This window comes from Neurospora crassa, linkage group V (assembly GCF_000182925.2).
Source record: "Neurospora crassa OR74A linkage group V, whole genome shotgun sequence".
NCBI classification, from domain to species: domain Eukaryota; kingdom Fungi; phylum Ascomycota; class Sordariomycetes; order Sordariales; family Sordariaceae; genus Neurospora; species Neurospora crassa.
The window spans coordinates 101,374-115,669 of record NC_026505.1 but is presented as its reverse complement, the minus strand read 5'-3'; the positions used below and the strand labels follow the sequence as shown (position 1 = coordinate 115,669).

Here is a 14,296-nt window from a genome sequence, read left to right as displayed (position 1 = left end):
GACATTTGGTGCTACCTACCTATTTTGGTGCGATACAGCGAGACGGGAAACCAGAGATTTGCTTCCAAATCAGGGCCGTCGATCCCGTTGAGACAAGAGGATGAGTTGTCCGATGCCGGGCTCCATGTTTGTGATCGGGGAGCTGAAGCGGTTGAGCTGGGAACGGATGAAGCGAGGAATGAGCATGACCAAGCCTTGTGAAAGCAGGTTGGTTCGGCTGAGCATGGACGTGGACCAAGTGGTCGTGCTGCTTCACTTGGCCAAAACAATGGCAGGCAGTTGAACACCCGATGCGGACAAGGAAATCATTTCTTGAGCGCGTCTTGAAAATGAGCGAGCGTCTGGGGGCCACAACGTCAAAATTGTTCATGGAAGGACATAGAGGAGGGCTTGATCCATTTTGATTGATCTGAGCTCTTTGCTGAGCGAGAATGCTCGCCAGATTCACGGAGCACCAAAGCAGGCGATTATAGGGTAATGGCGAGCACAACAATCGCCACTGGCACAGTCCATGACAAGCGACGAGTGTTCAGCACGAAAAGCATACTTGAAAAATCAACGCTTGGTTCTATTCATCAGCCCCTTCCTATGGCGCGACAAACATTCGACTGGGACGGATCAGTCAAGTACGGGTAGGTAAGGTACTGAACTGAAAAAGGAAATAACATCGCTGTGCCTGACGGATGCGATGATACACAAATCCGACGGCAAGAAACAAAACTCTACCTCTAAGTGGGAGAAAGGAAATGAAACACAACGCAGGTCAGTGCGTGTCTACCTAACAACACCGTGACGCCATGACGCCGTGACATAAACACAAAAGACAATGACAGGTAAAGAAAGGATGCATGTCTGAGCGGAAGCCGTTAACTCGTGTCGTTGTTCCATCGCCCAGAAAGGTCAGCTTGTGGGCCAAAGTGCCGCTTCTTCAACATCGTTACAAGTGACGATGGTTCTGTGGTCGTGGTCTTGGTCTCGGTCGTCTACCACTTGATGACCTTGTTCGGGAAGAACTCATCAATCAACTCCATGTAGTAAGGCTGCCCATCTCATCGTTAGCATCTTTTCTCTCTCCCTTTTCTCCCAGGTAGGCACCTCAAAAGGGAAAAAAAGAAGAAACTCACCTTAACAGCCTCCACATCCACCGGCTCATCACTCTTCGAATAGAGATCATACGGATTAAACGCCCTGACCGCCCTCCTCAACTCCTCATCCCCCTCCTTCATCGCCCACCCGTACGCCTCCTCGCGATGCCACGGATAAAAGCTATGAAACCTAATCATCGCCAGCCCTTCCCTCGGGATCGTACTCTGGTCCTTCACAACCTGATACAAATACTCATCATGGCCCCAACTCATCATCAGATTCTCAATCCCACACCCCGGCGCATAAATCCCATGCTCGGTACTATACACCGCGTGTCCCGAATCCGGATTCGCACTGAAGCTCTCATGCAAAATACACTTTTCGCTGAACTTACATCCGACAGGGAACGAGTCGCCGACTACGTCCCACTGCCCTGACGCCAGCTCGAAGAAAAGCATCAGTTTGCCCAAGTCGTGAATCAGTCCTACGAGCTGCATCCACCGCGGCTTGCCGTCGCGTCTGATTGCTTCGGCTGACTGCAGCAGGTGCTGGATCTGGCTGAGTTCCGTGTCGGGATCGGACTCGTCGATTAACGAGTTTAAGCACTCGATGGCTTGCCAGATGGTCATCTCGGGCCGCTTACGGTCGGGCGAGTTGAAGTGGGCGCGAGCAGCGAGGTTGTGCGAGACGGTTTGCTTGGTGTGTTGTTCGGTGTAGAAGTTGAGTACGCGCGATTCGGCGGTGGTGTATTGCCGGAAGCGGGAGTGGTCCTTTGTAGAGTCGAAGTGGGAGGGGGCGTCGAAGTCGCCGAGGTCTTCTTCTTCTTCTTCTTCTTCTTCTTCATGGCTGGTGGAGGAGGATTCGGAGGTGGGAGAAGATGGGACAGACGAGTTGTTGTTGTTGTCGTTGAGAATCTCGGTGACTTGTTGGGCGGCTTTGAATTTGAGGACGTTGATCTCGTCGACGGCGTCGGAGATGGCTTCGAGGTCGGCGCCTGAGTGCGTGGTGCTGATGATGGGATAGGTGGCTGAGGGGGCCATCTTGATGGGAACTGAGGGGGGTTGTTGAACTTGGTAGGCGTTGACAGGTGAAGGCTTGATAGACGTTCAAGGAGGGAGGTAAGATGGGGATGTTCGTGACAGAATATGTCCAGTCGATCTTCTGGGTGATGCAAGAGAGCAGGCAAGGTAGATATCTCAAGAGGGGAAGTAGGCCGTTCTTATGCTTTTCGAATCTGTATGACGAGGTCAGTATACAAAGGCCATGTGTTCGGCGTAAAGTACCATCTTCGTGCACACTTACCTATCAAGGTTCTTAAAGCCAAAGGTTGAGTAACTGTCGGTCGGTCGTGTGCTGATGATGAGTTTCTTATTTTACAATGACGAGAACGACTTCGAAGGAGGAGAGCACATGCCCTCTTTATATCTCTCAAGTGACCACTAGTCGTAAGTTTGCCTCTCTTTATGTGTACAGTTAGTCAACAGACTTTTCACTCCATCCAATACCACTACTACCTACCTACCTACCGCGCACTCTTTCCTATTCCGATCTCGACGGATGGAGTCGAGCCAGACTGTCTGACATGGAGGATGGTATGTTCCACTGTCAACGCAACCCAACTAGGCACGAACGATAATCGGTTTGATCCCATCCTACCCACATCCCACCGCATCGCCGATACCAGTTCGGGCTCCTATCTCTGGCCGGATCGGGATGGTTGGATGTCAGTAACCTAGTGTATAGCTGTTGGGCGGAGCCGCCAGGCCAGTGCAAGATGAACTGGGGGTTCCCGGAAGGGTCCCGCCCGGTCTGTGGATCGAGCAACTAGCTTAGGCCGAGGAAAAGGAAGAAGACATGGAGAAAGGAAGTGGGCTGGAACAGCAGCATCCCGGCTCCAAGTACCCGTTCGGCGCGGCTACCCTTGGAAGGAAGTCTTGGAAGAAGTCTGGGGTTGATCCAGGTGGAACAGGCAGGTTAGACGGTGTGTATATGTTATATCCCGGTTGGTAGGTAGATAGCTACAGGATAAGAGCACCAGTTGAAACGTCTTGAAGATCGAGAAGATTCAACGAAGACCCCCATCTGGGAATGACTGGAAAGTCAGCTTCGATGGCACGACTGGAACCAAGATCGTACGCCGATATCCACTTTTGTTGTTTATCTCTTTCTCGAAGGAGAGGACACAGCCTGTAGTTATTCATTGTTCTCCACCGTCTCCGTTCTTTTCCTCACAGGCGAATATTTCCTTTCTCATACAACCAGCCAACAACGGGCCTGTCATGGGCTTGCGGTCCGATGAAGGGGGGCTTATCTGTAACCAGACTGGCGGGACGTAATGCTATGTCAGCGTCGTGAGCGCGAGTTGCGTCTACACCTGGTGTTTGTGTGTCCAAGATTCAAGGCACGGGGAACACTGGGAGGTTGGTGAGATTGGAGAAAAGAAAGGTGGATAGGTGCTTGCTGGGTAGGGCTGTTTTGTTTCGTTACTTCGGTTCCATTCTTGTTCGTCCGTTGATCGGGTAGGAATATAGAGTGGAGTGCGGATGGAAAGTACAGAAGAAAAAAAAAGAACCGTTGGCATCACAAGGGAGGTTGACAGTCATGGTTCGACAAGGTAGGAAATTTTGTCCGATAGAGTGAGGTTGTAGGTTTCTTTGCGGTCAGAGCAAACAGTTAAGCACCCCTGGCGGAACGTGTTCCGGCGCTGAACTTTGGCATGATTTGTTCGCTTCTCGACTTTCAGAGGGTCCCTTTGCACCGCTCTACACTAACAGCATCAACACATTTCCTATCCGAGAAGACGAAAGAGGAAAGAAATTCCGATCGAAGACAGGGCCCTATCTGCGCTCTAAAAAGAAGCTTGTTAGCTTTGTTTAGTGCGCCTCACCTAGCGTTGCTATCAGCTACACTAGTTAGCTTGTGTGTACATGTGTCGCTCCTTTTTGCCCCGCCATGATCAATTTCATGATGGCTTTTCAACGTTGCCTCAGCTCTGGAGACATGAACGACATGAATGAGGGGACATCGGATTACCCAGATAGTACAACTTTTCCGAAGACTTGGGGAGTACACACCGCAAGGGGGGACACAGAACTTGAAAGCCTCAAAAGACGAAAAGCTCATTATGAATCTCTTCCTCCCTCCCTTCCCAACTCTCTCACATACTCACACAAATGATACGAACTCGGAAGGTTAACGGTTACCAAAGTATCGCAAACAATGCAAGCAAGCGCAATTCTTCCGACAGCATCACCGCCAGCGCAATCGGAAAGCCTTTGGAAAGTTCCATCATTTGTCATCCTGTTGGCTTGTTCTTTTTGGGTTTTCGCACGACGAGAGATGGGCATCGAACTTTGTCGTTCCCGTCCCGTCTGCATCACATCGATTTACATGCATCGATTCGCAGCCACCAGACAAAAGCAACAAGGGCAGCAAGGGCAATTTGGGTAGGGATACAGGCAGATGAGGCTTGCTCCCTGCATACCGGCATCCTTGATGTGCAGTGCTGCTTAGGGTAGTGTGCGTCCTACCCGTTAAGCAGGAAGCAGAGCTTTCTTGCACAGATACTGCATCCCGCCTGCCAGCGCGCCCGAATATTGTCGGGCCGGGTCGGGTCTGGTGTAGTAGGACGTTCACTTCGCAAGTGTCGTGCCACCCCGTTATATCGAGAAAGGTACCACACCAGAACCATGGGGCTTACATACCATCATCTGGACTCCTTCGTGTGTTACACACAACGGTTGTAACGGGAGGGAAGCAACTTCCGGTATCAAGGCTGGCTGCCCGAGGACAAGCGCACAATACCGCACTGGTTTGTCAGCTCTATGGCTATCTGCATTCTTCTCATGCTGGATCTTCCCAATCTGAAGATGACTCGGAATCGACAATGACCAGTTCGCGGGTGCCATGGACAGTGTGCGACCAAGTCATATCAGCTTTGACAAAGCAGAACCTGAGGACAGGGCTTCCTTCCCCCTTACCGACCTAGTTGAACTGAGACAAGATCAGGATACAGGACAAGAGAGCGTACAAACAAGCGGAAGTGGTTACTACCGAGTCATTGTCGTGAAACTTGAGCAGCATGTCAAGAACGGGAGTGCTTGCAAGCCCTTGTGACTCGCAAGGCCTGCACTGCACTGCACTTCTCTCGCAGACACCTATCACCAACACCTGGCCCTGTGGCTTGCCCCTTGCTCCCGTTCCGTCGGCAGCCTGTCCGTCTGTCCCTGCGTGTCCTGGTAGATCACAAACAAGGGCACACATGAACCCCGATCTCGCATGATAACCCTGGCTGGACTTTCAGGCCTGGCAAATCTGCTTGCAATTGGGAAACCATCCTACCAACCCTGACCCTTCTTGGCTTCTTTCACGATCGATAGAGGGGCTGGGGGTTTAGGGTGGATCGTGAACATTAACTGGGCGTTGTCGCACAGAAGCCTTTTCACGAACCGCTGCTGACCTTGCATTTTGATGCGATTGTGCAACAGTGGCAGAACATGGCTGACATGCGACATTGACCGATTCATCGACGAGTACGTTGATGTGGCATTTGTCCTCATTGTAGGAAAAAGGCAATGTTCTTTCTTTTGGCGCACAGACGCCTAGCTGAATACTTCGCGGTTCGAACTCGACCAAGATTGCCTGCCATGTCTGCTGGGCTATACCTTGCTGACCCTGACTTTAACCCTGCCCTTAGACCCTGACCCTGACCCATGCCCGTGCTTGTGGTTCATCTGGTTCATCGTCTGATCCTCGCGGTGGTGGATGTCGTCATATGTATTTGTAGATCGAAGCATAACGTGCTTGTACATTCGACTGGTCGCAATCTGAGCAAGCACGTGGGCTGATATATCAGCCCTATTCAGCCGCTCAAGATCCATCCCGTGTTTTCTTTTCCAACGGTCTTGTGTTTGAGCACAACGACACGCAGGTCTCTTAAGCCTGTTGATAACCCATGCTGTCGTTCATGTTCAAGTTCGTCGCATACTGCGTCGTATCCGGCCATGGGGGCACCTGCGTCGGAGTCCACGTGGAAGCAGACCAGCCCCAAGCCTTCATCATGTCTTCTTGCACCGACTTGGTGGGACGAGCATGATCCTTTTCTGTCTTTCGGAGTATGTCGATCATTGCCTCCTGGTCCTTCCGCTGGGTGAAACTAGCGCCGACTGTAGGATGATGGGTCAGACTTGAGCATACGGCAGACGACAACCTGCAAAAACTCACAAGCGGAGATGGCCATGCAGGCTGTGAACATGCCCGGAGGAGTCCATTGATTTCCTAAACCAATGCCACAGAGCATCCGAACGATTCTTTGTATGTCGGCCTATACGCATAGGGTTAGCCATCTTGCCACGGATCCCGCGGTCCTAGGCTTACCTCAGCTCTTCTTTTGGCTAGAGTAGACTGGTGACGTGTACCAGTCGCTGAGAACTTGTGCCTGAATCGGATCAAGTACGACTTGGCTAAGAGATGATGCTGTACCCCGATCACTAGAGGAAGGTGTCAGCAGCTGTTAACTGAGAAACCGGTGACAGAAGCACGCCAGCATACCTTGGCAACTCTGATGATACCATATCTGTGGGAAGGGAACATCATCGGGTGCCTTGAATATGGGTGTATGGAAGGAAGCGTGCTCATTCTCCCAGTCTTCATTCGATTTCCATAACTTATTCCATTCCTCCAAGTTACACACTCCACCCTTGTCGAAACAAAAGTTAAGGACGCGAGTGCAATGGACCACCGCATTGTTCGCAACGCTGTGGCAATCCGTTCGAGCGAGCGACTGTTCGACTAGAATATGGTCTACGCTCAGCCCGACAGGTCGTTTGTTGATGACTGCTTTGTAGATTCCCTGGCGGAGGCCAACCCAGAATGACGCGATACTAAGGGGACTGGGATTTTCAAAGAATGATCCGGTTGATACAAACGCATGTATTCCTAGGAGATTGGCTTCTTGATCTGTCCCATTGTCCACAACTACAGAATTGTCAGCATATGCCCTCCGCAAGCAATTGGAAGTTTCATACCATCAATTTCTTCAAGGACCCGCAGGATAATCGTAGCAGCAAACAAATTTTCGTCTGCTCCAGATTCATCATATGCAGCAAGAACATCCCTGAGCTCTGTTAGGCATTCGTCGTAGTACTCGCTGCACCGGACCGAATCAAAGTAACCTGTCAGGGTCTTGTGCCGGGCTGAGAATGAGTAGATAGCCTTGAGAAGAAGCGGAAAGTTTGCTGCGTTTTGGGGAACTATGGTCTCGAATGACCTCAGTGGGTCACAAAGGTCGAGCTAAAAAAGAAAGAAAAAAATTGCAAAGTCAACCAGGTGCTTATGGAGCCAGTGTAGATGTTGCTTACCCATGGTGCCAGACTCTGCACATAATGCCGATACAGCTCTGCTTCCACCGGGTCTTCGATTGGAAATGCTGAATTTTTGGAGTAGTAAAGCTGGTGATAGGTCCCAGCCCGCGCGATGAAGCGGTCGGTGGGAGAGCATTCACGTGCATGTCCTTCTGAAGAGGAGACGGTTTCAGCCAGCTGAACCGATCCGTGAGGGGATAGAGCCTCCGATGCTGTCTCTGAAAGACGGGGGGATTCGGGCAAGGTCTGCTGCCGTGAAGGAAATCGCCGTGGGTTCTCCTGGCCATTTGGGGTCTCTGAGATGGAAGATTGACTGAACCCTTGCAGAAGCGACTGATCGGACAGGACGGGTGACTCTATGTCGGGATCTACCTCATCCAGGCCACTATCCAAAGTAGCAGCCTCATAGATAACCTTCCGGGTCTCATCCACGAATTCCACTATATGCCCAGTGTCAGCGATATTGGTTGGTCATTGCACAAAGTAAAGCAAAGAATGGGATACTCACGCCTTCTCTCGATCCTGACCCACTTTTGTGTCTTGCTGAATTTGGCTGCAGAGTGGTAATTGTTAGACAATCTTCCATGGAGAGAAAAGCTGACGAATGACCAATAACCATGGCTCGGAAGAAGTGCTTTGACTTCTGCGGTGGACCGTCACACCGGAATCAAAACCTGCAAGAAGTGAGAAGGGAAGGCTAACTGTATTGAGGAGACTGTCGAATCCTGAGACCACTCCGGCGGCACTGACGGCCTGTGTTCTGACATCTACCGCATGTGGGCGTTACTCGGTCGCCTAAAAGGTGTGAGGAAATGATTTGATGTCAGTGGTGATGTCTCCCACTGCAGGGTGCCCAAAGGGGTACTCGGTCCATGCTCACATTTCAGGTGCTGCTTGCGACAGTTCTCACTGCCCAGAGCAATGTGTCAGTTATGAGATTTCTTGAACCTGGTCAAAACTGGTAATCGACTCACCAACCAAAAGTAGACAGGGGCTTGGGGGAGATTGCTGAAGATGGCATCTAATCTGCGAGCAAGTTGTGATAAGATACATGGGCTGGGGGCGGAGACTGGATGTGTATATCCAATACGACCACTCAGATGGCTGCACAGTCAGATGGGGTCTTAGTGGCAGTGGCAGTTGGAGACTTGTTTGAATGTAGTGGTAGGTAGAGGTAGCTGGCAATGTGGAGCAGCAAGCAGTTGGATCCGGGAGATTGGGTTGTCTGGGTCGATCGGCGGCAGAGTCGGCAGTTGTTCAAGCAAGAACCGAGAACCGGACATGGAGGGGAGCAGCTGGGCTACGACTCGGGCTTGGAGAGGGACGGGAGGGGAATGGGGGGTGAAGCCAGGAGGCTGAAGAAGCGGGGACGATAGATTCGCGACGAGGGTCTGATCAGTTTGTGCGGAGAAAGATAGTGATAGAAGACGTGACGGCCGGGCATCGACAGGAAAGCGGCCATGGGGGTTTTGGTTACTAGTTAAAGATGGCGGTTTAGGCGAACATTACGACGGGGGGGTACGGGCAAATGCAGCGTCCAACCCAACAAAGTCGGTAAGGTACCTAGATAGATAGATGGAAGGTAGAAAGATACTGTACCGTACCATTACAGCTGGGACGAGACATTGCCCCTGATGTGGATAAGGAAGATGTATGTGTGCAATCCAATCTGATGAGTGTTCAGAGAGGATGTGGACGAGTCGATGATCGGCGATGTCAATGACGAAAAGACGAAAGGGAGCCGGATCATAGAAAGCAGCTGCCGTGACCACAGACGGTGAGACTCTTGTGGTGGCCCACGTATTCTCGATACCAGGTCAAGTTCCAGACAGGTCCGGAAGGACAGAGGGCAAGAAAGAAGTGGAGAGGGATAGCCAGCCGCACAACCTCAAGGCCACACGCCCATCCGACGCCGTGGCTGATGTCCGTCACCCGGCTGGAGACCAGACCGTGGGGAGAGTAAAGATCGATGAAACGGCACACATTCGGAACGCTTGTTCAATCTCCGAGGATCCTGGGGAAGGGATCCATACCTATGTATGTAATGTCGGGCAAGTCAAGTCCATGCAGATCCGGGGAAAGAAGCTTAAAGAGACGACGAGGGTTTGATTCATCTTCTCCGCGGATCCCCACTTTGTCTTGTGCTTGAGACCGACGAGTCGTGCTCGAGTCGTGGTCGCCAGCCACCAGCGTGGGATCGCGCAGAGGTTCGAGAAGGAAAAGGACTGGGGATCCTGACATGACACGAGGGGAGGGTAGTGTAGTGTAGTGGAACAGTAAACACGTAATGGGGCCGAGATGTTTGCTTCAATCACTCAGCTGAAATGGTTCGGAGTCTGCGTGAACTTGAAGACGATGAGATGGATGATGGGATAGAAAAAGAAGGAAGGAGAAATCAAATTTGCTTGCGGAATCCGTCGTGAGGGGCACCTACCGACCTACCGTAGAGGTACTGCACTCCTTTGGCGCTGCACAAATTCAGAGTTCGTACCATGATGACAAGCAGCTGTTAGCAATCAGAGTATCCTAGCTTGTGCTTCACTCAGACATGCCGCTTATCGAGCACAGAAAGTACGATTGAGCTTATCGCATTGAATTTGTACCCTACAATGTGGTCGGTGCGGGGTTCGTTGTTCACACCAATCAAACAAGGGAACTGAAGACTGCACAATTGGAGTTCATCACCCAAATTCGAGAGAATGATTGAAAAAAAGAAAAGACCTGACGGACCGACTACATTGACCCGTGAGAAGTGGAAGATATACCTTGTGGTGAACACTGACTTTTGTCGCCATTCTAGAATATGAGAGCTTTATCTGTCTTTCGTTTTCCAGACAATCACGCATGTGAATCTTGTTCCATATGCCATTGAGATCTTTGAGGATGGTTGGAAGCCCGCATCGGAAATGTTAACCGTTGCCCCTCACTCACTTTACTCTTCCCCAACACCATCCATCCCCTCCAGCAACTTGTAGCTGTCGGGTCGGTACAATGTCATACATACCGTGGCCTGGACGGTTGAACCCTTTGACCCCGAAAACCTTGAACGGGCAACATGAACCTCGGCCGTCGAGAATTTAATGCAGGGCACACCAGCAAATTCCACTTTGGAACTTGTGCCACCTAACAACGGTTGGCAGGCCCCAAGGAATGCCGAGCTGAGGCCTGGATGGATGCCCGAATGGCAGGGAACGGCAGCGAAACTGACAGTTCGACACTCGAACATCCGCTAACCCCACCATCCTCTCCACACTCACCACGTCTTGGGACGAACGGCCTGCTGTCATTGGCCTTGTTCCTCTCGCAAGTTTCCCCTTCTGGATGCCGTGGTGGCCGGTGGCCGGGAGCCGCTTTCCTGCCGCTTACGCTGAAATCTGGAGAAAGGAAAGAACGGAACGGATCCAATCCATGGATGGATGGATGTCAAATCCAAAAACAAATGGAGTCGCGTGCGCCCGCTCCGTCTGGGCGGGCTGTTCATAGGTAGCGGTAGTTCCCACCTCCTAAATTCTGCTGGCGTCTTGCTTGCGACGTCCCGTCCTTCCCTCCTGGAATTCCAGTCGTTCAACCGTCACAATCCGTCATCTCCTCACTCAGCTGCATCACGGCTGAGGCTGTGTGGTTCGTCGTCACGCCGTCAGTCTCTTCACCACCGTCGGATCCCATTCATTTGGGCATTCTTCAAACCCTCCACGGCTCAACCACGACAACAACCGGTGTCCACTTCGGCTGCTTAGCTGCATCAAACAAGGTCACGGTGAACACTTGACCGTCGGTGTGGTACTTTTTTTTTGTGTTTGTTTTTGGAAAGGAACACCCAGGCGTAGCGACAACACTCCGTACCACCCGGCAGTTACGACTACTTAGTCAAACAAAACAAAATAAAAAAAAGGGGCAACGCAACAAAAGCAGCAAACATGGCTTCACCCGACCCCCGGACCACAGCCAACCCGTCATCCGACGACATTGTATTTAGTGATTCGAAAGGCCAACACGATGTCCTCCATAACTCGGATGAGGTCCGACGCACCGACACTACGGACAGGATCATCCAAAATGCCAAAACAGCAACCGACAAGGAGCAAAAGATGACGCTGTTGCAGGGCATCAAGCTGTACCCAAAGGCGATTGCGTGGAGCATGCTCATCTCGACGTGCATCGTCATGGAGGGTTACGATGTCTGTCTGATTAACAATTTCTGTGGGTTTTTACTTTCTTTTTTTTTCATCTTCACATGATAGAGCCAGTGCTGACCAAATCAAAGACGCCTTCCCCCAGTTTGCTCGCAAGTACGGCGAGGAGATAGCGCCGGGCCACTGGGAGGTTCCTGCTCGCTGGCAGGCTGGTCTTAGTAATGTGAGTGCTGAGCTAAGTGCAATGATCTGATCTGATATGTCTGTGCCTGTGCCACGCGCCCGAGCCACTCCCAGTGCCGCTGCATTGGGTCCGGGTCCGGTTCCCCGTCAATAGGAAAGGTCGTGGAGGAGGGCTTGCAGCATAAGCCGTGCGAGATGGACCCTGAGTGGCCTCAGACAATGCTGACCGGTTTCATACCTAGGGCGCCAACGTGGGAGAGTTGATCGGCCTTCTCATCAATGGATATGTATCAGAACGTTTCGGTTATCGGTACACCGTTATCGGCTGCTTGATGCTCATTTGCGCGTGGACTTCCCTGTTCTTTACGGCGCAGAATGTCCAGACGTTGTTGGCTGCTGAGATTCTTTGCGGCATCGTAAGTTTCACTCACCTCCCTCAAAGTAATGCACATGATTGGTTTACTGATGAACTTCCAGCCATGGGGCGTCTTCCAAACTCTCACCATCACCTACGCCTCCGAAGTCTGCCCCGTCGCCATGCGCGGCTACCTTACCACCTACGTCAACTTCTGCTGGGGCGTGGGCCAGGAAATCGCCATCGGAGTCATCATGTCCATGCTCAAGCGCGACGACGAATGGGCCTACCGGATCCCCTACGCCCTGCAATGGATGTGGCCCGTACCTCTGGCCTTGGGAATCTTCTTCGCACCCGAATCGCCTTGGTGGCTCGTCCGCAAGGGTCGTCTGGATGACGCCAAGAAGTCTCTCCTCCGTCTGACCAGCGTGAACCGCGAAACCGATTTCAATGCGGACGAGACCGTCGCCATGATGGTTCACACCACCGCCCTGGAGGAGAAGACGACGCAGGGAGCGACCTTTTGGGATTGCTTCAAGGGCCATGATCTCAGGAGAACGGAGATTGTGTGCATGGTGTGGGCGATTCAGAATCTGAGTGGAAACTCGTTCTCGAATTACTCGACGTATTTCCTCAAGCAGGCCGGCCTGGACGATGATGACGCCTATGCGTTTGCTCTCGGGCAGTACGCTATCAACATGGCGGGCGTGTTTGGCGCGTGGTTCTTGATGAGCCGCGGCATTGGACGGAGAGCTCTTTACCTGTATGGGTTGTGCGGTCTATTCTGCATGCTCTTTGTGCTGGGTTTCCTTGGTCTTGTTCCCGAAGCGCACAACAGGGAGGCTTCGATTGCGACTGGCAGTATCATGTTGGGCTGGGCTTTGGTGTACCAGTTGACAGTCGGAACGGTCTGCTACTCGCTTGTCAGTGAAATCTCGACGAGAAGACTGCAGATCAAGACCATTGCTCTTGGTCGTGTGCTTTAGTAAGTTCCTCAGACCCAGGAGCCCTTCTGAGCTCATGCATAGGTACTAACAATGCACAGCATTATTGTCGGCATCGTCACTGCCGTCCTCACACCCTACATGCTCAACCCCGGCGCCTGGGACTGGTCCAACTTTACCGGTTTCTTCTGGGTAAGTCACCTTGCCCCTTTCCCCTGGCTGCAAAGCTAACGCATCCCAGGCCGGCATCTGCTTCCTCTGCATCATCTACGTCTACTTCCGCGTCCCCGAGCCCACCGGCCGCACCTTTGCCGAGCTCGACCTCCTCTTCTCAAAGGGCATCAGCGCGCGCAAGTTCGCTGAGACCAAGGTGGATGTATTCGCTGATGAGGCTGCGTCCCTCGATAGCTCGGTGTTGCAAAAGTACGAGAAGGGCTTGGATATGTCCCAAACTGACAGCAAGGCTAGTGGCAGTGGGGTATAAAGTGATGCCAACATGGGAGACCGTACAAGCGATGCGTGTACGGTCTTGTAGTTGAATAGGGGCGTGGCATCTTTGGACTGTGGTCAGCCTGACCGATTTGTCGCTCACTCTAAGAGGTGGGACAGTCAAGGAATCGGCGAGGTGCAAAGCGGTAGCATTGACGGGTTGCGGATCTAATGAGGAGGTTGACACGATTTCTGCACATACCCGCGACTGATGTTGTTGCGTTTGAGATCCAAGAAGCCAATCGGCATTAAACAAGCAAGCGGCTACAGCAACGACCCCCATTTTGGATACTCTGGTCCAACTCGGGGGACTTATTAATCATGGAAAGAGGTTATGGGAATGCAGGCGACAATGTTTTTGGATTTTATAGGAAGGGAACATGCAAGGATGGGATTATGACATGGGGAGAGGGGACTGACTACGAGGTCCCTTTCACGCCATTATGAGCATCACGACCCTCGTGGAGGACTTGGGGAAACGGAAAACAGGATGGCGGATGCCGTGTACACTAGTATGACATACGCTCGGAAAGAGTAATATATAAGTTTAATTTTACGATGAAGCATTCCAAGTCTGCCCCGCCCGGAAATGCCCTCGCTGTGATGGAATGGAAGAGGGAAACAAAGGAACGAAAATAAGCCCGAGTGGAGGCGGGGGAAGAAACCGACACTAGAACTACCATAGACGTTGAAGGCACGATGATGTAATGACCACATGGCCCTTTCTTTCTGCCTTTTTTTCTT

General features: G+C 51.8%; 3 protein-coding genes across 4 annotated transcripts; 1 reads left to right on the top strand and 2 right to left on the bottom strand.

Moving 5' to 3' along the window:
• Positions 1-561: 561 nt before the first annotated feature.
• Positions 562-2,787, bottom strand: NCU08856 (myo-inositol oxygenase). The gene is made up of 4 exons (XM_955893.3): positions 2,605-2,787; positions 2,389-2,545; positions 1,125-2,320; positions 562-1,040 (listed from the first exon to the last, which is right to left on the bottom strand). The coding sequence occupies exons 3-4, from the start codon at positions 2,124-2,126 to the stop codon at positions 984-986; spliced, it is 1,059 nt and encodes a 352-aa protein (XP_960986.1). The 5' UTR covers positions 2,127-2,320; positions 2,389-2,545; positions 2,605-2,787; the 3' UTR covers positions 562-983.
• Positions 2,788-4,284: 1,497 nt separating this feature from the next.
• NCU08857 lies at positions 4,285-8,819 on the bottom strand. Of its 2 annotated transcripts, XM_011396431.1 has the most exons (10): positions 8,423-8,819; positions 8,329-8,357; positions 8,151-8,243; positions 7,957-8,001; positions 7,446-7,888; positions 7,113-7,377; positions 6,637-7,062; positions 6,463-6,575; positions 6,310-6,409; positions 4,285-6,251 (listed from the first exon to the last, which is right to left on the bottom strand). In XM_011396431.1, the coding sequence occupies exons 1-10, from the start codon at positions 8,467-8,469 to the stop codon at positions 6,022-6,024; spliced, it is 1,791 nt and encodes a 596-aa protein (XP_011394733.1). In that variant the 5' UTR covers positions 8,470-8,819; the 3' UTR covers positions 4,285-6,021. The 2 variants fall into 2 exon arrangements, with proteins under 2 accessions (XP_011394733.1, XP_011394732.1); XM_011396430.1 differs by having other exon boundaries at positions 4,285-6,409.
• A 2,051-nt stretch (positions 8,820-10,870) lies between these two features.
• Positions 10,871-14,119, top strand: NCU08858 (MFS alpha-glucoside transporter). The gene is made up of 6 exons (XM_955895.3): positions 10,871-11,648; positions 11,713-11,804; positions 12,007-12,180; positions 12,242-13,104; positions 13,165-13,255; positions 13,305-14,119. The coding sequence occupies exons 1-6, from the start codon at positions 11,366-11,368 to the stop codon at positions 13,545-13,547; spliced, it is 1,746 nt and encodes a 581-aa protein (XP_960988.3). The 5' UTR covers positions 10,871-11,365; the 3' UTR covers positions 13,548-14,119.
• The last annotated feature ends 177 nt before the right edge of the window (positions 14,120-14,296 follow it).